The 23,534-nt window shown below is 39.8% G+C and overlaps 1 protein-coding gene across 1 annotated transcript in view; it reads left to right on the top strand.

Annotated features, from left to right (window-relative positions):
- Positions 1-23,534, top strand: part of znf385d (zinc finger protein 385D) — an 81,379-nt gene that overhangs the window by 51,349 nt on the left and 6,496 nt on the right. The window contains exons 4-6 of the mRNA XM_034874665.1: positions 4,117-4,285; positions 18,572-18,913; positions 21,760-21,941. Of these exons, the coding sequence (XP_034730556.1) occupies positions 4,117-4,285; positions 18,572-18,913; positions 21,760-21,941 (693 nt within the window). The remainder of the gene's footprint in view (positions 1-4,116; positions 4,286-18,571; positions 18,914-21,759; positions 21,942-23,534) is intronic.

Genomic DNA, 23,534 nt, shown 5'->3' with positions numbered 1-23,534 from the left:
TGACTCAGATTTTTGGCTTCCTGGGCTCCTGTGGAGCCTTCCGAGAGAACCACTGCCTGCTGATCCTGTTCTTCCTGGGCTTGCTCGCAATGTTCCTCGTGCTGTTGGCCCTGGGAGCAGTACCAAGAACTGAAGGTGCCCAGAAGCTGGAGCAGAAACACGTGGAGCAGCTACTTCCGCTGAGCGAACACCCCAAAGAAGTTCAGGAGGAGTTTCAGGATTCGGAAAGGTCGGGTTCTGTTGTGGTTTATCTGAAGGATATCTTGATTGGGGAAACGCAAAAGTGGTGCCCGACTCTTGTAACTGTATTGGCACCTCCAGGAACTGCATGTTTTTGAATGAACGTGAGATATACTCCAATACCATGTATGACGTACATTATGACGTGGTTGGACAGGGCATCAGGCTCACTCGTGGGGATTATGTTTGGATTTGGCATTTTAATAATTTGGGGCATGCTTTTCTTATTAGTCCTGATCTGTCAGATTAGGAACGGGAAGAACTGTATCTTTTAAGATGATTATTACAAAATAATCATAACAAATAAACGTATTAAGATTAATAATTTATGAACATGTGTCTGACCCCTGACCCGTGCTAGCTAAGTACATTGACTCAGTGCTGTACTTTACTTAGGTACTTCCCTTTTTTGTGTCCCTTTCTACTGGTAGTGGAATTTGTAATGTAGATTGTGGATTTATTAGCACTTATGGGCTACTGTTAAACATGTACCCTTAGGAAATTAATGTTTAGATTTGGATATAACTGTATTGAGGGAAGATATAAGTATGCTTCAGCAACAACCGGGTGCTGGTGCCAAAATGTTTAAAAATGTGTTTATTTCCATTTGGATTAGACATAAGTCACAGCACATTTGAGTTACACATCAGCCTAAGGCGTGGCTGTCTCCCACGTTACCTGATCCCCCTCCCCTACTGACACTGAGGCTCCCACACTGGGGGTTATGGGTTAAAACAATGATCACTGGTTCATTGTTGTGAGTTGGGATTGTAAACTGGGGTGTTGAGTTATCCAAAGGAATGTGGATGGACGGATACGTTCTTGCATGTGTGCAGCAATGATGTGGCAACAAGGAGGAGGACCTCAAAGTGGGAAACAACAAACCTCTGCATCACTCATTTTTTAATTTACATTCTCTGTTGCCCTTGAAGACACTGTCTTTCCATTCTTATGACGCTACTGGCTACACGCCTTGGCAAACACTCATTGAATCTAGGTCATAAAGATTGATATGACACATGACTGGCTAAAACTGTGCATGAACTCCCACAAAAAAAGCAGGAGACAACTCCAACTACATAAATTTAAAAGTGTGTAAAATCCACAGGTGAAAACCAAACTAAGTAAATTATTGCACAAATACAATTGATTTAAACGGGTTTACCCTCCATTACATCAATGCTTGGCTTTGGAGATACTGTATACTTTTATTTGAACATTAAACCAGTATGCTTTTGTTGGTCCTGAGCAAACATTCTTACTTTCACATACTTACAGCGCCAAAACATCTAATGGGCACATGTCTGTTAATGGATACATCAGGATTCAAACTGTGACCTTTTGGTTTCCAGACAGCCTCTCTAAATCCCAGACCAGCCCCCCCCCCCCCCCCCCCCCCCCCCCCCCCCCCCCCCCCCCCCCCCCCCCCCCCCCCCCCCCCCCCCCCCCCCCCACCCCCACCCACCCCCCGACTATGATCTGTTTGATGTCTTTTCTCCCTGTCACAGAGCACCTGGAGAAAAAACAAATGATTTTTTCCCCAGTTTTAATCATGAATGTGTCAGACTTGGAATTCAGGCAATTCCTCCACTTCATTGCTCTAATGAAAGATGGATTATTGGTGTAATCGCATTAAACACTCATCCACATCACCTGAGTCTCATGACAACAATACAAAAAATTTTGTGTCTTTGGTACCTGGAGAGTGATGAATGTGGGTTAAAATGAATCGTTTTCATGTCAGAACAAGATGTGCACTCAGTTTGAAAAAGTGATGCCTCATCCAAAAATGGTTTCTGGAATGAAAGGAAAACTTATAAAGTACCTCAGCAATTTCACAACCCCGGCCAAAGGAATGATTGAACTTCCTCTCATTTAATAGTACCCCCTTACTTGTCTTGGCCAATTTAGGTGACACAACAAGAACAAAATGCTGTAAGAGCTTTGTCTCGAGATCATGAGCTTATTTTACTTAAGTACAATTTGGACATACTTTTACTTTACTTGAATAATTAAAATGTTATGTTACTTTATACTTTGATTCCACTACATCTCAGAGGTAAATACTGTACTTTTTACTCCACCACAGTAATCCAACTTGTGAAATATGGACGTCTGCTCACCCTATACTTAACGGTCCCGTTCTTGTGCAGCGTCAGTTAGCATGTCCTCACCCACGGTGTCAAAAGTGACGCCAAGAGTCCCAACGCTAAAGGAGACTATTAGCAAGAATAACAAACACCAAAAGCAAATGACCAAGCGTTCTTATTTTACACCATGGGAGTGAGACTGTGTTGATTTACCTGACAATTATAACTGCATGTCATATTTTACATTTAAAAAAAAACACACACATTCATATATGATATGATGCAGTTCTAATATACCCAGTAGTTAACAAACATCTAAAATTGACTAAAAACACAACGCAACATACACAATATGATATTCTAAAATATTACACTTTAAAAGGAGATTTTCTGCCTAATGAGTACTTTTACTTTAGATACTTTAAATACACTTCTGTACTTTACTTCAGTTACATTTTGAATTCAGGGCCTTTACTTGTAATAGAGAATTTTTCAACTATTTTTACTTAATTAAAGACTCTGAACACTTTTACCACCAACTGGCTGAAACAATTGATGCTAACTTTTAAAAGGATCAAACGAAAACAGGGACAATGTTTTACTCATATGGTAATGCAGAGAACTACTGGAATGGTCTTTGTCCCAGCTGTCTTTAGTGAATGTCCCCACTGTGGGCCATAAATAAAGATGTTTACAAATGTCTTCTGGGGATGCGTGGTTGGTGCACTTATTTATTCCAAGAGGCAATTGCATCTCTCCTGATACCACCTTCCTGCCAAAGGCAAAGTATGCAGGGATGTGTGCAGAGGTAAACAAGGACATCTCAAAGTCTTTGCATATGTCCCACTTCTGTGTGCCAGGGTGAATATTTTGTGAAGGGGAATCTTATTAGTGCTATGCGTTTGGACTTTAAAGCAAACTGCCACTCCGTAAATTATACAACAGGTCAAACTTTTTTTTCAACCATTGACTTCCAAGTGTTATTTTTATTAATTAAGAATTTAAGAATTCACACTGAATGGTCCAACAATGGACACAATTCTAAGTCCTTCTTCTCACTTACAAAGCCCTCCATAACCACCTCCTCTAAGGCAAACCACCTGTCTCCATCTCCTCTTGGAGAGGGGGGGGGCAGAGCCTTCTTCACAGCTGGAACTCTCTCCACAAACACATCCACAATTGGACCAATCTGGCCATGTTCAAAACACAAGTCAAACCTTTTTAGAAATACTTTTCATATTTCATTAATGTTTCTGGGCTTTTAGTGTGTGGATTTCTTTAAAAATAACTCTTTTCTAAAGTGTCTTTAATTAATAAAATGCATTATTTATTAGGAGCAAAGCTGCGTTGACCTTGTTGTTTTTTCCTGTCTTCTTCTTCTTCTTCTTCAATGCGTGTGTACTGTGCTGTGGTTTCTTAGAGGAGCGGTAGTTGATACTAGTTTTTAGAGCGAAAGGGTCAGAGTTTCAATCCCCGACACACCACTCATCAGTAGGCATAATCAACCTGATGAGCAATGTTTGGTACTTCTGCTGACTAATATAATGTTATTATTATTATTATTATTATTATTATTATTATTATTATTATTATTATTATTATTATATTATTATTATGATTATTATTTTTATTATTATGGGCTGCAAGACCTGTCAACTTTACCCTGCTAATTGTGTTTATTGAGTCTGACTGTCTTCTTCTGGCTTTCATATTCCATTTCATCCTGGCTCTGTGTTTAGCTCCTATCCCAGCGTTAAATTGAGCTTGTTATTTGTTCTCCTCACAGAGCCAGGCCTTGGCCCACTATAAGGGGACCAAACACGCCAAGAAACTAAAAGCCCTGGACACTCCGAAGAGTAAGCTCAAAGGTTCAGTGGTCACCAAGGAAACCACCAACCAGGAGATCGCCAAAGGCATAAACACCTTGCAGCTCCCCAACGCCACTGACAGGAAAGGTGTGTGTTTTTCTTTTCTTTTTGCTGCACATTCCCCAACACATGTTCTATGTTGTTTTCTTTTTGTAGCTGCTGCCCTTCTGTTGAGAGGGAATGTTGGACGTACTAAAAACACAACTTTTGGGCATTTTACGTTTGCTGCACACATGCATGCAATCGCTGTAGGAGTTGGATGGACTCACTGCTGATTATATCAACCATGTTTTAGCTGGTCTGCCAATGGATGGACCCTGGCTCAATTTCCTGAGTTCAGAGATAACTGCAGGACCCAAAGGATAGTAAGACATAAGAAAAATGAGGTATGCTTAAACCAAAATGCTTGTCGGATCCTCTTAGGCTGCGTTTAGACCAACAAAAGCACTGTATGGAAAAATACATTCATTTGAACGAGACCGTTTTGTTGATTCATTAATGAAATGCAGGGATGTTTAAGTTTGAATGCGACAAAGCATCCTATCAAACCCAATCTAACAGCAGAATAAGGGGGATTTAACTTTCATGAAGAGACAAAAACTCTAACTACAATTGTAGTATAAAGAACAACCTATTGTTAGACTGATGTGTAGCCTATTGTCTTGTGGCCTTCATCATGGTCATCATAAAATGCATTTAGATAACCCAGATGAAGGCCACAAGCTGAAACACATTGGTCTTACGATGTAGTTGCTCTTTAAGCTTTGCTGGAGATTTGACCTTGAGAGAGATTCTCTCTTTTTATATTTTTCAATCAACGACTTTTGTCACGTTGCAACACCATGCATGCCATTGAGGAGAGAGGGGGTGCCATTATCCCCGTTTGTGGCATTTGCATGTCTGAAATGTCAACGCAATGAATTGTACAGAGTTCTTGAAGAGAGATCAGAGTGGCAGTCAGGGAGAGGCCAGGACAGCAGGCTTTCAGAACAGGTACACTTTTAGACGTAATTGGAAGACATGTACAATCTAGTTAGTTTGAAGAATCCTGAATTCTTCAGTTTGTTGGCATTTTTAGAAAACGTTGCAACTTACATAACCGTGTGCTCAAAAACTCATGCCTCCCTATATTGGATTTGTACTTTTGTTAGTCCTATTATCCCATTTTTAATTACATTTCTGCTGGTGCACATTGTTGTGTGCTCACTGTGTATAACTAAATATCCATCACGTCGCAGCCAGGTGGCTGTATAAATCCGGTTATCTCGGCCAGGTGTCTGCCAAAAAACATTCCTATTCTCGGTGGAACTCCTTTAAAACATATTGGGAAAAGTAAACAAACACTAACTGCAACCTCATACAGCTGACAGGAAGCAGATGCAGATTATTTTAAATGACTTTATTTGCTGTGCTTCATATTGGTTCCGGGGAGGATGACGTCATTGGTTACCAAAGAGCCCTGCTCTCTCCGTCTCCTCCACTGTAATGTCCTTTAAGCCTCCTGTTAGGATGTTATGAAACTGGCCCAATGAAAGTCTTCCCCTTTAACTGTAGCAACTGAAGCTTTTTGACCCTATTGTTATCCTCCCGGGGCAAAAAGATGAACACGTATTTAGGTTTTTTACCCTTTTTTCAACCTTTGACATTTTCAGCGCATTATTTATTTTGTTTTTTTCCCCGAAATTCAATGAAAGTGATTAATTGCATTTGTAAACAGCGTTACATGAAATCCAATCCATTTTTTGGCTAATTTGGTTAAAAAGTATGTTTTAGATATAAACATTTTTATGAGGGGTCAAATTTGACCCCAGGACAACAGGAAGGTTGAAGGAATTGGAAACACATTGAGCCGTCACGATCTGGGATTCATTTTTACCTCTGCCCGTGTCTTCTTCCAGTGTTTCACAAGTATTTAAATTGGGAGCACATTTTTGGAGCTCATCGTGCACCGTGACCTATTTGTCAAGTCTGACCTTTTCATGCTTGAAGCTTAAAGGTTGCTCAAGGTGAGTTCCAAAGTTGAGTTCAGCAAGTACTTGATTCTATCTGATAACCTCAATTTGTTCACACACTAGTGTTTGCAATTTTAACTTTACACCTCGAAGCATTCTGCCTCACATCCCACAGAGTTCCTTAGCTTCTACAAAAACAGCAAACATTCAAGTGGAGCAATTTCTACTTCAGCAACCTAAGAGCTAAGCCAAGCAGCAGTTGTCAACATTTACCATAAGAGACCTTTTAGGGGAAGTAATGCACCCTTTGGCTGCCATCTTGGAGATCTCAAGCAAGAGTGTGTGTAAAATCTTTGGTGCATTTATGAAAGTAATTTAAAACTGTTTAAATTTAAAACTTGGCAGTTTCAAAAGCAACACATTTTGTTCAATTCTTTGTTAAATTGTATGCCCCTTTCAGACTCTGTGTGTACCCATAGACTGTATATACAGTATACACAGTTTATGCTTGTATATAAAGTATATACAGTCTATGTGGTTACCGTAAACCTGAAATCTACACAATAACCGTCAGATTCAAGAATGGGGATTTGGTTTTTCATGACCATATTACAAACCCCCTCTGACTGTGGTGCAATCCGCATCATGTCCTCTCTCCTGCACGCTCAACCCATGTGCCACCTCCGACTAACGCAAACAAAGTATTTTTATTAAGTCAAAGTTTGCCTCACATGGACACAGATTTCATGTTCTAGGCTCAATGTGTAAAAGGGAAACTTTGGACAATGTCCGCACCTGATTCATTGGACATTGTTTATATGTGAAAAACGGTTTGTATATAAGATCATGTATTACATAGTAAGAATGCTATTGTGGATTTGGGTTTCCAGTGCCTTTAAAGACTTGATAATCAACCAGGCTTTCAATGAAGGAAGCATAGTACTAACTGATATGCAGCAAATGTGGTTGGAAAGAAACATAATGCAGCCCACGGCAGCATAATAAGAAAATGTGACTAACATATCTGATATAACGTCTATACATAACTTACTTCCAAAACACTGACATCAACAGCTTTTTGTTACTTACAGTTCTTTGTCTACCCAAAAGGTAATGGTAACTAAATAAGTATCTCGCCTCCAAGGGTATCTAACACAAAGAATGGTATGGAGGCCCAAAGAGATCAATCTAGATGATTGAATAAATAATTAAATAATTATCTAGACAAAATATACTATAGAACCCTAAAATGAGAAATGTTCAAGTAAATCTGTAGAATTATGGCCATTATTATGAAATTTCACTCTTTCTGCTTCTTTTAAGTCTTAAGTATTTCATGTTCTCCAGATTGACTTTTTAGTTGATAATCCCATTTTTCATCCCAGTCTCTCGCAGTCAAGAAGACAAACAGGGCAGAGCCAGTCGCGTGTGTGTTTTCTGCTTATTCAGACAAAAGCAAAGTTTCTGTTTGTAGTTTTTTTCCTGAACATCTACAGAAAGTTAACACTGATTTTAGAGATGAAAAGGCATGTCAAAGCAAGTTTTTAGTTTCTTGAAGAGTGCACTACACATCTCAAATGTTCGAATGAATTACAGCAGCCAGAAAGTAGTGTAGTCGTGAAACGCTCAGTATTCAATCTCACTCAGTGCATTTACTGCTGAGCAGCTAAACAACAACAAACCCAACCCACAGACATTATTTGTTTTCTAGATAAGATCTCAAAGTGATTTTTAGTTGTATGGTTTAAATGTTTGCCTATAGACATCAAATTAATATAGCACGTCTGTCGGTACTAAGTACTACTAAAACTGTAGTAGTTTTACAGAGAAGAATAAAAAGATGATTTTTTTCACATCGTAAAGCTACTTAAAAGGTCAAATATAGCTTTTGTATGAATTTGCTGCTTGCATCCATATTTGATGAGCATTGGTATTTGTAGTATACATAATCCCTCCCATCCCTATAAGTACTAAACAGTAATGGTGGACAGATCAAGCCAGATATCAACAATACCAACTTTGAAATTGATATTGATCAATACCAGTGTAATAAGATCGATACTTTAGTTTCAGTTTCTCTTCTGTATGCACCACTGCGGTTTCATCAAAAAGGCGACCTGGCTGTCTGTGTCGCTGCTTTTTAAACGCTGCTCCTGTCACAGCGCGGCGCAGGCACACTTTGGCTATATTTTCAGGCCAAAAATGAAACAATGGTAAGCTGTATAACTTCTAAAAAGACTGTATGATATAATGGGAACAAAAAAATTCTGTCCTGGGTTTTAAGTAATTAATAATCCAAAGGTCAAATCATTCAGATTCAGCAATTCAATGATGCATCCATCTCAATTATTAAAAAGTATCGGTATTGTATCGAATCGGCGATACTGGCCCTGGACCAAATATTGCAGTATCGCACATCCCTAAAGATGAAATTCACACAAAAACCTCCTCCTATTGTATCGGCACTGTGATACCCATCTGCAATGGACTCAGCCCTGACATTAAACATACACTTACAGAACATGCAAAAATTGCAAACACATTATACACAGGCAGTGACATCGAGAGACCCTAAACTACAAGCCTTCAGAACCAAACCGGCAGATGGCTATCCATCATTTCAGTGTTCTTTCAAAAACCCACAGCACATTTCTGCACCATCTCACTATCACATCGTCAGTGCACAGGGGCAGCGTTTTTTCTCGAGTGGCACTGGGTAATGAATATTAATGGGCTCCGATGTCAGAAAAATGAATTGTCGAGGCGGGTAAATGCTGCATTATCTGTAAGGCTGAAGTGTTTGACGGTATATCAGTGGCACCAAACTCGCTCTAATGAACAGCAGAGTTCAGGAAAGAGTAATGGCCATAGTGGGAGTCGACAGAAACAACAGGGAGGGGGAGCTCTGTTTGCTTTTGCAGATTGGACTTTCAATAGGTTTGTTTTGCTTCAAAATGACCAGCGAACAACATGTATGATCTGTAATAATACAATTGCAAAAGCACGTATCCATGCCAGGAACAATGAAAGGTACTTGCTTGTTTTTTGTTTCAGAAATACACCTGATGGTGTCTTTCAGGATCTGTTTTGTAACTAGAGGTCTAATTACTTCATTTTTAGTGAGTATGTACTTGTTGTGGCAGCTGTTATATTATTTAAATACACTGTTAAACATTTTGCGTTGGTTCAACTTAAACATTTAAGTTTCCCTGCAGCCTTAAAAATGTGCGTCATCTGAACTGATTTACTTATAGTTGTCTCATTAATTTTGATATTCGTGAAACCGACTCAGTTTACTTCAGTGAACTGAGATATTAAGTTCAATCAACAACTGTTTAGTTTCCCTTGATACTGTCAGAATGTTTTCTATTTGTGTTATTTTTTAATTCAAAGAGTCACTTCTTCAGTTGCACCAATACCATGCAGTTGTTGCCAAGAAGGGGAGACATCTAAAGACAACATGTTAGGCTGCACTCAGTGAACTTGTGAAATCTACTGTAAAATGTATATTTCCCAGGAAAAGTCTCTAAAGCCGCAAGCAGAAAACAAGCTGCTCGGGTAAAACACTGAAACACAGAAAACGTCTTACACACTGTAATGGAAGAAATTCATTGTGAATGAAACTGTTCCTTTAGATTTCAAGTCCATTTCAGCGCAGTTTCAGAAGTTGATGTACAAAAAACAAAAGTGCATCGCAGTGGAATAATGTGTCTGAGTGAAGGCGTGTAACCACAGAATAGATTTCAGAAAATGCACCGAGCATCTGCGTACTTTACTTCAGCATTGAACTTGTGTGTGTTCTGAAATGGATGGACAGCTGGACACAGCGAGATAGTATAGATTAGCCGGGTGACTCAGCAGCTGCCTGTCAAGTCTGTGTGTGTGTGTTAGTGTGTCCGTACGTCAGCGCCAGAGAGAGTAGAGATAAAGCGAGAGAGGCAAAGGGGGAGAGAGAGAAATGCCCACAGCACAGCCCACCATTTCTCAGTTCCAGTCCAGTGCCTGAGGAAATGTACCCTGATATTAGCTATTAAAGAGCAGATTGTCAGGGGAGCCCTGCCAGCACTGACAGCAGCTGTACAATGGAGTGGGCTGCAGGGAGGCAGGAGGCGAGCTAAGGCCTTTTCCCTCCCCAGTCTTCTTCCTCAGGTCCCCATGCACTACCGGCGCCCACCGCCACCCTCCCCACCCTTCCCACCCACCCCACTCTCTTTGTGTCTAAGTCTTCGTATTTGCGCGCTGGGTTGTAAAAAGCACTTACAGACAGACGTCAGAGACAGCAGCAGACCTGATGAGTGTGTGATTAGATTGGCTCCATACCTGTGCGGGGCTGCAGGATTTTTGGATGGCGATGTGTAACCGCAAAAAGTTCCCAACAGAAATTAGGTGCGGATCATTTGTTACGTATGAAATTGGAAAGAGATAAATCAGTGTGAATTCCAGTCAGTGACTCCTGCCGCTGTTACGTGTCTGAGATAATGTCAGATTTTTTTCCCCTTCAAAGAAAAAGATGATTGCAAGCGTCAACGCACACTTATTTGTGAATGCAAATTTTTCACCTTATCAATCTTTTGTTCTGTGAATAGTCAACCGTGACTCTTTTCTCATTTACTCACTTTGAATACTGACAGGGGAGGGAAAAAAAATCATAGACGTCAAATAAAATTTGACAGAACTCAAGAGCCCTGAGGGATTTCTGTCCTTTAAGTTGTGACAGCATATAATAAAGCCCAATCATTTAATTAAAGAGCTTAATCCAGCTTCATTGAGAAAGGTAATCAGATCTCTGGGGAGTCCTGTGATTGCCTGAAAGCCTAAGTAGAGTGGAAGGATTTTAGAGCGGCGTTCCTCATCTATTTCCAAAGCAGATCTCAGGGGAGAGTTGGGAGAGGCTGAGGTACAAATGGAGGAAAGAAAAGAGGCGTTGTCCTGTCTCCGAAGATTGTAGCACCTGTCTTGGTCTGCCTTTCTCTTGATTCTCGATCTTTGTTGCCTTTTTCTACTCCCACCCTCTCAATTTCTCTCTATTGAGTTCCATGTCCCATACTCGATTACTCTCTTTCAATGTTATCTCTTTCCTCACCTTCTCAAGTCCTTTACCCGCTTCCCCTCCTCTCCATCCTTTTTTCTTCATACTGTTTTGCAAAGTTTGCTTACTTTTTGAGTTTCACTTTCATATAACTTTTAATTTTCCAGCTCTATCTTTCTCTGTCTTCCAAATCTATCCTTCTTTGTTCTTGCTTCTTATCCTTTCTTTTACCTGGCCTCTCTATCTCTTTCTTTCTTTGCTGTCGGGCCCCACTCGTGCATACCAACTTTAGATTGATTACAGTCATTACCTACATTATCGAGAGGGGATTGAGTTCTTAACTGGGCCTCGCAGAGCCAGTTAGGTCACACTGGCTGGTGATATGGATTACTGGAGACTTCCCAGAGTGCACGGCGTCCTAGGCCAGCCAAAGTACATCTTTAATCACCTGCCCTTCCAACAGCAAATGGCTCTTTAATGACACTGTGGTAGATGGGTTCACCCCAACACAAGGGCAAAGACACGCTTATCTCAACATGGGATGGCTTCACCAACCAGGCTTTGTAATAATTAGGCAGATAAAGACAGAACCTTTTTTGTCCGTGTTGAATAATAATTTTCTTCACTCTATCATAGAGAGATTAAAAAGCTATCAGCTCTGACTTGTGTTGTCCTTACTGTCAGTAGAATTAAAGAAATACTCTGCCATGTTGGAAAATATGCTTGCACAAAAAGGGACTTTTAGACAAGCCACTCAGCGTCTATTTCATCTCTGTACATTCATTACAGGGGAAGCTTTTTTGACGTTGAGCCTCGTTTAGCAATTACAAAATGTCCATCTCTGATGTGTCAAAAATAGCGTTGGGTACCGAAACACAGATTTCGGTGCCTCACTTTTGTTTCACATTTAAATGACTGCACTGCACTCTGATGCTTTGCAATAGATGTTACCGGCCACAGAAGCATCACTGCATGTGACGCTAGTAAACATTACACTTGGCAGCAGGTGATGTTTGCTTACTGTTAGCTCGTAGCTAAACACGGTTAAAATGCTGAGAGCTAAACATTTTAATGTGTGGCTGTATTTCACTCAAAAAGATTCCAACACAGGGACGTACAACAGTCTGCAGCTAAAGACACAATGTTGCTTAGCTTTAATTTGACCATATGGTCTTAGTCTTAAAGTTGCTCTTCTTTTTTTTTTTTAAGTATCAGTCAGTGACCGTTAATGCACTGGATTGTTTAAAATGTATCGTTTTAGCACCGGTATTGGAAAACAAATTCAAACTATACCCAGCCGTGGTTAAAAAAACAACTCCAAAGATTGCCATTCAAAGGAATAGTTTGACACTTTTTGAGATACATTAGTATTTATTGTATTGCTGAGACTTAGATGGTAAGATTGATAACACTCTCATGTCTGTGCGTTAAGTGTTGAGCTAGAGATAAGATTACACTGAGATGTCAAACTACTATTTCTAGGTTGAAGAATGAACATTCCCGCTCAAGTGATGGAAGGTATATTTATCCACTTTTGGTGCCTGTTTTCTTCTCAGTCCAGTCTTTGCGCTAAGTTAGATTGGTAAGAAACAAATCATGGAGCCATCTCTCTACTGAATTCCTCAAAATGAAATTGATATTGATCTCCACACTCCAAGTACCAGAGCAAGCAAGCAGATTGCCAAAATGTTGGAGTATTCCTTAATAATAGCACTTGAACAATGTACTCCCCCACCAACTGGCATTTGCTGTTCAAAACACTTTGTCAGTGTGAAGTCATGCTTTGCCAGAGAAATATTCTCTTGGGAAGAAAAGAATGCAGGTTATACTTTCCAGCTTTCAATAAATTAAAGAGGCAAAATGAGGTTCATTTAAAAGAAACAAAAGCGATCTGTGACAGTCAGGAAAATCAACGTCACAGCAAAGACAACGTGGCTCCAGAAAATACTCCCTGACAATGAGCACAAAATCTCGGTTTACCACTTTAAGATTATTTTGAAGGTGCCTTTACTGTATTTTAGCCTGCTCATGGTAAGAACATCTGCCAATAAATGACGACTCACGTACAAAAACCTACTGCCCTCACATGAACGTCAAACCTTTACTTGCACCACATTCAGCATGGTCACCGCGCAGTTGAAAAGCTGCCCAGAGAAGCAGGTGCGATGGCAGCTTTTTGCTCACTGGTGAGCACGGTGAGATTGAGTGAGTTAATCGCTGTGATTTCAGGTTGTTTTGATGCCTGGCACACTGGAGACGACTGGGAGTAGGTGGTTGCTAATTGCAGAAGGTAAAGAGGTCGCTGGCGTTATGCTCCTGGCATAAACATTATTCATCAAGAGTGACAAGGTCAGCCACATCATAAATAGTTTGCAGATTCATTATTTTCTTGGTGGTAATGGCTTTGGCTTGATGGGAAAGGGTAATGTATGGTTATGTTGATTTAAGGCCAATGATGGCTTTTAAGAATGAGTGCTCAGGTTTTATTTTTTGCGTCTTGTTAAATATATAAGCATCACATTTTTTATATTGCCTGTAGCGTATTCGGCCTCAACTCCAATTAAACAGAACATAAATTACGCACAACTAATAAGTGAAGTCACTGCTTCCCCTTTTTGGAATCCAGGGACTTTAAATAAATGTTCCAGTCTGGGTGTTGAGTGTAACAGCCTGGAATAATGGCCTTTTCATGCCAAATGTTCTTGTTAAGATTAGTTTAGGCATCATCTACTAAAAACACACACAGATGTCCAGGTAGAGGTCAATTAGTCATGGCTGCACCATGTTGCATCACCACTGCTCAATCCTCTGCTGGCAGCAGTAATCTATAGACATCTTGCTGGATGGACAGATCCCATTAGGGACAGTCTGAATAAACAAACGGCTTCAGCACTTACAGAATAAAAAGAGAAGCTGTTGAATGTAGTTTAATTTTCTTAATTATGTAATCCAGTTTGTTATTTAAAGTATTGAGGCCTAATTTACTTTTCGCATCCCAAAGATTAGCAACTTCCATGTCTATGTCTTTCTTTTATTAAAAATAGTATCTATAATCAGACTTTTAGAGGGGTTCAATCCTTAATGAGAATGTGACACAGATACAGTGCCTTGCAAAAGAGTTAACCCCCCCATACTAAATCAGTAATTTTATTAGCTGATAATCTCTGAGCTAGCTACGGAGCAACACCAGCTAACTTTATAAATCACTAGCTAAGTTTCCATCCACTTGTCAATTGAATCATCTGAAATTCTGTAAAAAGAACTAATGCCAATAAAGCTGATGAAAGTGTGTTTCCATCCAACGGCTTTAAAGTGAATAAAAACGTGTGCGTAATAATGTCACATGCTGATTTGCGATCAAATCGAATTGATTTGAGACATTTTAAGGTGTTTTCATTCATTTTTGCACTGAATCGCACAACATTCAAGCAAACATTTGGGAACAAAGTCCTTCTAGACAAAATGGATCGCACCTTCTACCAACAAAGATCAAGTTGTAATAGTGCTTATGTTCCAGCTGATAGTGCCATATTAAGCTATTATAAGAAAACATTGATGTTATCAACACATTGCTGTGACTATGCAGATGCAACTTGGCTTTTATTGTCCCTCCGGCACCGCTGCGAGACATCTCTTTTTTGAGACATGTATCGCTGTTTGAGGACGTCCCACGGCTTGTTGTAACTTTTTTGGCCATTTCCTTTGCGCGTTCATGATAAATAATGGCATTTCTTCAATTTTTGCTATCTAAGATAGATGCTATATTTTGCTCGTAAATTATATTCAAAAACTGTCTTGTCTCCTTGTTTGTCCCCTTACATCCGTCTTTGTTGACATCCGCCATGTGTGCAAACGGAGTTGAAATACTGGGCGGAAATTAATTAAAACTTTTTCTTTGTTTTGTGGAGGGTTGCAACACTAAAATGACCTAAAACTTAATCGCATTCCATTATTTATTTGGAAAATAACGTTTCCATCAGTGTTTTTCACATAAGCCATATATCAATCAAGATCAAATCTGATGAGAACGCATTTCCTTTGAGTCGAAATTCATGAAATTCCATCAAATTTTCCATAAGGCATTTTTTATTTGATATTACTTAATTCGGATAAAAACGTGTGGATGGAAACATAGCTATTAATAACAACTTATTTGACACAGTGTTGTAACATTCAGTAATTTTAGTTGCTAATGTTTCAATTTGGGTTCCAATCTGCGCCATGAAATTACCAACTTCCTCTCTGGGGACTACCAACCATAAACTTCACAACAGCACTCCAGCTCTCTTTCTGACAGATTAGGTAGAGCGAGATTCTGCCGAAGGCGGGAGGCTGGCACAACCACCTCTGATTGACCAACACTAGGTTTCTGGTAACCTTTTACTTGACTGGGGTACAGGTGCATAGCATTGGCAACACAGGATATTAAACCTGTTTCACGTCCTTTGACCATGTAATTGTTTGTCATTTGTTCACTAACAGACAAGTTTGCAATCTCTCACTTGAAGCAGCAACACTGATTGAAAAGAAATATATATATATACATTTTTTTAGGGGGACTGAGTCGAAATTTAGGCCTTGAGCCCCCCTAAAAAGGTCTAAAAATCACCCATGGATCAAGTAAAATGGGGTTTTGTTTTGGCAAAGCTCTTGATTTAACTGTTGTTGTTAAAACCCACAGCTTTGATCATGAGCTTTGGGTGAATACCAAACAAATGCAAAAATGAGTTTCCTTCAAAGAGTGGATGGGCTCCCCTTATGGAGCGTCCAAATGCAAAAGAACAAATAGTTTGCATGAGGTAGTGTCTGGAATTGAGAGTATCATAGTATCACTTTAATAACCAGGATCCCCTTCCTCTCTAATTTGTTGGCTGCCATCTTGAGATTTTTTTTGAAGTCCCAGTAGAATGAGAGAGAAAACGGAACTCTGAATGAACTTTTCCACCATTCTTCTCCTCAGTAGAATTGTCACCTGGCAATGCCTAAATCCCACTGGACACATAATGTGGAGATCAGAGTATTAAGTTGACTTAATGTTACATAACCTGGTGGAAAATCAGTATAGTGCGTGCTGCTTTGACTTGCGAAGCTGCCCGAGACAGAGCCTTTTGGAAATAATGGCCTTGCTCTGGCACTTCTGCAGTGAAAGCCCTGTTAGAGATAAGTTAGGGAGATCAAACATCCTGAAGGAGCTTGGGGTAAAACTGCTGCATTCACACGTTGAAAGGTGTCCGTTGAGAAGGTTCAGTCTTCCTGGATAACTCCCTGCGGACATGAGACAGACAGACATGACCAAGTGGGAGGAAGCCCCGGGGATGACCACCAGAGGGATTATATATCTCACAGATCTCACTAAGGCCTGGAAACATCTCAAGATCTCCAAGGAAGAGCTGGGGGATGTACCTATGGGGAGGGATGGATGGAGTATCTTAACAAAGCAGAAGATTTAAAAATAAAATGTTGCACTTCATGGTTAAAAGTCATAGGCTAGCATCTGTTTTGGCAGTTGATTGTAGTTTATTTTGGGGTTCAGTGCAGGCAGTATAATAATAATAATAATAATAATAATAATAATAATAATAATAATAAGGCATTTGCTATCATGTGTTTTATGATTTTGTTACATATTAGAGCAAACGCTGTTGCAGCTTTCCCCTTCATTTTAATGCAGACATCCTATTTCCTGTATGTTTATTTCCCACCTGCTCCTGTTCATTACTTTAAAGATCTGCATTCAGACAAGACAGCAGAATTGAAAGCGCAGCAAATTTCACAGTTGGAGTCAGTCAACTGTAAGAAAGAGTGTTAGTAGTATGAATGTGCCTCAAATCCATTTCAAAGGTTAATGGATTGGATGCTCACCAACACCGAAATGCTAAAAGAAAAATGCGTGCATTTACATACATTTCAAACATGTAGCTGAAGCTTCTCTCCAGAGTGATGAGCTACAATCCTTGAACGTCATTCAATACCTCAGCCAGAATACATAGCCAACATTCACAAAAGGCTTCTCGCTGATTCCACTTCTGTAAAGGATGGCTGTAATTCTTTCACCACAGGTCATGGCAGAAACATAAATGCTGCTTCAAACATCTGATGTATTTCTTAAGTAAAATGACAACCATACATAATGGCTTACAAAAATAGCATGACATAATTCAGTATTGATTGCTCTCCTGCTGGCTGATCTTCATTTTGGGGCGCCGGAGTGCGGACAACTCAGAGGCATTGGCATCGATCGGGTGGCGCACTCAAGGCAAAATTAAATTTCCGTAGGTCCTATGTGTGGCAGCAAGTGCTCTGTGTTCCATACACTGACATGTGGTTGTTTTATGAGTCAAGAGTATTGATCCACTGCCGTCCTCATGCCTAAAAATATCAGACCTTTCTTTCAGAGTACAGCAGCTATTTGTCATGTCAACGTGATCTCATGCACTAACAATAGATTAAAGGGCTGATTATTTTGCGGAGCTGTCTATTTCAATGATATAGATTGCATTTTGTTTGATATGTACATACATACCATGACACAAATCAATTATCATCTGAATTTGAAAATGAACCCATTCACTACTTTATCGTGAATATAATTCAGGGTTTTCTGCCTCTGAAAGTTGAGTCTGATACCAGTTTGACATCAATCTCCTGCAGAAATATAAATGGGTCATTTTGTGACATTTTACTGTCTTTAGTTTTTAGCACACAGACCTGTTCCTCATTCTAATTTTATACATTTAGAAAGACATGGACAATTTTCATTTTCTACTTTTGTATGCATTTTGGTATATAATCCATATCAATTCCAAAATGTTGTTAGCCACTGAGGTTATAATCAGTTTCATGTATCTGTTAAACATCCAAATTCCCAACCTTGCTTATAAGGCTGCAGCTTGTATTTATCATGGTAAGATTATTATCTATTATGTGCTGGAAAAAGCAGATATTGTTGAGGGGGCTTTCTCTAAGAGCCTTGAAACTTTTTCCAGAGAAAGTGGGGAAGATCATTTTTTCTTTGCATTTGTATCGCCCAGTCCTATGTTCTTTTCCTCTTCACAAACTCTGTATTTCATGGTTTGGACAGTGACTTAAATTGAAATCTTAACTCACACCAATGTGTGAGACCAATTCAAATCAACAGAAAATCTATCCTTTAACCCAACTCTCACATACTCCTTAGGAAACCCATTTTACTCACTCCAGGTTTTCGACTATGGTAATAATCTGGCATTTTTGTTTTGTTGGTATGTTTAGTCTCATGTCCAAATCTCAAAGACTGACAAAACAAGTTCTGCCACCTGTTTGTTGAACATCACATGAATAAAAGATGTTTGCCCCTAAATGATGAATGAAAGCCATATGATTCTAAACAAATGATCTATTTCCTGTGTGCAGATGGTGTTCCTGGAGCAGTGCCCCTACCACTATCCCCCGGGCTCAGACCGGCACTACCCTTGGCATCTTTAACAACCCTCACGACGCCAACGCCGGCACCTGCGGCCTCAGCAATACTCCCGAGCCCAACTGCAGCCACAGCCACAGCCCCAGAGACTACCTCAGCTGCTGGAGGGGAATTGGCTCTAGACTCCCCATCAGAACCAGACGTGCAGCCTGAGGCCGAACCCGAGGCGGAGACAGACGCGGAAACAGAGGAGGAGAAAGCTCGGCGTCTTCTGTACTGCTCGCTGTGCAAAGTGGCGGTCAACTCGGCGTCGCAGCTGGAGGCTCACAACAGCGGTAAGAGGCATGTGAGAGACAGGCCGTGGTGGAAGAAGTATTGAGGTCCTTTACTTAAATAAAAGTACTAATACCACACATTAAAAATACTCTGTTACAAGCAAAACAAATCAGATGGGCTGATCTGGAAGCTGATCTTATGACCTCATATGGGGCAAGGTTTCCTCCCCTTTCTCTGCTTTGCCTGCCCAGAGAATTTGGGCCACCCATGAGAGAAAAAAACATCATCGCTTTGAAACGGGCAAAGTTGCAGTTGGTCAAGGCCACAACCCCACCCTCTACCTTGCCCCCGCCCTCTCTCCTCCTCAAAGCTGCAGACTCAGAAATGGCACGTCCTAAGGAAAGCTCATTGTAGGACTGGCTCTAGTGGGTGCAACTCTGCACCAAGGCTGAATTTTGGGAAAGAGACTTCAGATATGGTATTAGGCTAGACAAGGTCTAAATAAAAGCATCCAAAGAGCGTCATTTCATGGGACCTTTAAAGCTATAGTGCATAGTTTCTGTCTCCCCAATGAGGAATTCTAAGTAATGACAACAAAACTGTTGGCGTGTCCACATGACACAAGCCTCCAATGATTGTGCAAATGTAAACTTCAGTTGAGCATTTACCAACAGTAGTTATTATTTGTACAGAAAAAAAAGTTTTACTCATCAATGTAAGTTGATGAGTAAGTTTTTCCTTTCTGGCATGCAATTTCCATGAAAAACACCCCAGCATCAGTGTATTATTGTTCAGCCGATGCTTTTTGTGAAGAGGGTTGTTATGTGCTGGTTTTTGGCAATGACAAAGTATTCTTTGTCGTCGTTATTGAGTTATATTGGCTTTCTTCAACAACAAATCAAGTCTAAAAAAACACATTTTCAAATGTTTTGGGGGGTTGTTAGTAGTTTCCATAGACTCCTTGTATTCAACATTGATCAGGTATTGTGGGACAAGTCTTTCTTTAGAAAACAAAGATGGTATTCTGAATCACTATGTCAAACTAATTTCTAATTTCTTTCAAAACACGCAGAGAGGGGATATAACAGTAATCAGAATCATCATGCAATGGAATGTCCCACTGCTTTTGCCTGATAGCGTACGTCTTTTATAGTGAACATTTTATCAAACATTTGAACAAGAGAGAAAAATCAAACCAGATTGTTGTAAAGCAGTCTAGACTGGATTACACAGGTGACCTCGAAGTTCCAGAAAGCCAGGCCAAGGCGTGATGTTCAACAGAGAGCGTGTGATGCTTTCATAACCAGCATGTGCTCATCTTTTCATTCAGTGTCTCAGCAGTATTATTTGGGCTGCTGCGATAGTGAAGGAAGAAAGGGATGGACATGTCTGAAGTATATATAAATAGAGCAGTTTAAAATGTAAGAGTGGGGCTAGGGGCAACTTTCGTCAAAAAATAAAACAAAAAAATTGAAAAATGTTGTAAATTTCCCAAATACTGTTGTGCTTGACCCCACCATTTATCATCATGACCCAGATTTGAATTAAAATGTGTGTGCGTGCTGAAAGCTGCTGCTGTTTTAAAGGGATAGTTCACATTTTTTGAAGTGGGTTGAATAAAACACCTGTGTTCTAGTTTTGGAGAAGAAGACAGGAATATCAACACGTACCTAAGCGATGTCGGCTAAGGTTACTGCTGTGGACAGGGACAGCATCAAAACCTTATTTTAGCCACCTAAAAAAAAGGCCCACCTAAAATCAGTTCAAGTGTATGCTAAATTTATTTAATAAGAGGGGCTAAGAGTATTTTCATCACTTTAAATTGCCGTTAAACTGCCCTGTTTAAGTTTACATGAGTGAATTCAAGCCATTCTATGCTATATTCAAAGCCAACAGACTCCTTTAAAGAAAACACTAATTTTACCTTGCAGAACATGGGAGTTGCTGGTCTATCGCTGCCTCAATCGGTTAGTTAGTGTTTGTGTTTTTTGTGTGACTTTGGTGTTTTTAAAGGGTTAGGAACTAACAAAACTAACAAACTAATGTAATCAATTTCATTCTAAAATGTTGTTTCTATGGTAATACTACGACTAAGGATAAGTAGCTCATACTACCCCATTTCAAAAACATCTAAACTATCAACCTTTCAAGAGCATACCTTGACGATATCTGTATCGGCAAGGAATTAAACGGGCATAGAATGGCAAATGCACATTAAAGTCCAGTCATTTAAAGACTAGTCTATATTTGGAAAGTCCCATTTCCGGGATTGCTCCGTTGCCACAGGAATTCTGCCAGATGTCTTTCTTTCGGCCAGATGTCCGTTACCTTCTGCTTTTTTAATGTTATTTATGAGGACTGTGCTTAACAACTCTTCAGATCTCTGCAGGGTAAACCCAGACAGCTAGCTAGATTATCTGTCCAATCTGTGTTTTTTGTTGCACGACTAAAAGAACCTTTAAATGTTCCACAGAATCCAGTTCTTTCCTGAGGCTATTTTGCAGTCGCACCAGGGCTCTGTCTGGCGCTTAGCGCCGCCCATGACAAATGTGATTAGAAATGCCAATAAACCAGAGTACGTTTTTCTCCCATCCCGGAATGTTATGTGGACTAGGCAGACCCTCCTCCGCATCGCTGTAGATGAATGTCTGGCAATGCGAGACTGAGCCAAACCTCAAAGCAAACAGTGCCCTGCGCCGACATTTGTGATTTGTGTGAACAATGACATTTTTCATAGGAGTTCTTTAGTTTTATGAGGGACATGTCAGGGTAACTTTCAAGTTGACCCTTTTACACTGACCCTCATATTTCCTACACCAGAAAAGGGACAACACCTTCCCTTTAGGCAGCATGTATCAAATGAAGTTAATCTACTGACCGTGTTGCTTCCTGTTTGAACTTGCAGGTACAAAGCACAAGACAATGCTCGAGGCCAGGACCGGCGTGGGTTCCATCAAGTCTTTCCCCCGGTCAGGAGTCAAAAGCAAACTGGCTACAACCACCAAATCAACAACTGGCCTGCAGAACAAAACGTTTTACTGTGAGACGTGTGATGTGCATGTCAACTCAGAGACTCAGCTAAAACAGGTGAGAGGGACAGAGAAAGACCTGAACAACTTTAAAAACTTTACTGTTTTTGAACATAAATTCAAGCAAAAAGAGGGAAGAAAAGATTGGTCTGGAATGTAGTCAAATGACTAATTACGAGGTCATGGCATCGGACTGGATTTTCCTGGGTTATGGAGATACAAAGGTAATATTTTTCTAAATATTATCATTATTCGACAGTTCAAATATCACTTTTTCATCATTTTGCCTTTGAAGTAATAGTCGACATTTTGCAAAATAAGCTTTATTGCCACTGAGATATGAGAGAAGATTGATAGCACTCTCTTATCGGTCACCTCTAATTTCACTGTGTCTGTTCAAGTAATAATCCAGCACATAACCCTTCATTAAAGTTCAAAGTATTCTTTTAAAGTCACAGTGAAACAGACAGACTTCAGAGTGAAACAGAATTCATGGGCGGACTTAAATCACCCAAACACGGGCATGGCTTAGCAACTAGACTAAAGGCTACATTCACATTGCAAATGTTTTGCCCAAATGCAAATTTTCTTTTGTTGCTCTCATGTGTCAATTTTTTTTTTTTCCAGAGTAGTTTGGACACAGAAATCAGATTTTTTTCCCAATGAGATTTGGGCTACTTTCATATGTGGTCCTAAATCTGATACATATCCCATCACTAGCCAATGAGGCCACAGTAAGAAGGGTCTTATCAAAATTCATGTGTTTTCCCACCTAGTCCTGCCCTATTGTAGTAGTACTGTACTACTACTGTAGTAGTACTAGCAGCTGTTGTGATTGGATGATATGTAGAATTATGAGTGAAAAAGAAAACATGTATATTAACACCCTGGAGTTTAAGTTGATTTCAGTAAAATAGACCAATGATTTACATGAAGATAAAGTGGAATTTTGATATAAAAGAAATAAATAAAAAAATACAATCAAAAGACTAGAAAGACATTTGGCACAAACGATACACAGCATTCAGATAACTGGCCAATAAATACAGGGACACATAAGAACTTGGAAAGTGTATTTTCACTTCACTTTTTCTTTGGCTCAGTCTTTCACTTTTGATGCACTTAGGTTTTTTACAACACATCCTCAATGTATCATCGAGCACCAAATTTACTGCGATAAGTACTATGTACTAAAAGTACTTTGCTCTTCATCTGTGAAAACCTACTCATTTACACTAATTTACTTCAGTGTCAGATTTCCATTTGTTTTGGATTTTAGATTATTCTTTGAATACAAAGATGCACCGCTGCTAGTAATGATGCTTTCCTTTCATCCAGCTGCGCTGCTATCACAGCAAAGCTTCCCCTGCCTGAAGTCTCTTGCAAAAACTTGTGTAGGAAATCTGTCCGAGAAAGAAACTTTTTCCAGCAGGTGTAAAACTATCCGAGTTTCTCCTAATCCATCTCCTCGAATAAGGAAAATGTTTGCTAGTGTACATGATGTTAAGGAAACTGACACAAATCTCATCTCTTTGTGATATTTTCCTCAATGCGGCTTGGCTGAAAACTCTTCCAAGGAATGTGTGTCTTGGTTGTTGCTTTGGGGTGCTCCACAATTTTTTTCTTGTAGCTGGTGATCATTCTGTCACTG

The sequence above is a fragment of the Etheostoma cragini genome, chromosome 6 (assembly GCF_013103735.1).
Source record: "Etheostoma cragini isolate CJK2018 chromosome 6, CSU_Ecrag_1.0, whole genome shotgun sequence".
Lineage (NCBI taxonomy): Eukaryota > Metazoa > Chordata > Actinopteri > Perciformes > Percidae > Etheostoma > Etheostoma cragini.
The sequence above is the reverse complement of the archived record's forward strand: the minus strand, read 5'-3'. Positions and strand labels throughout refer to the sequence as shown.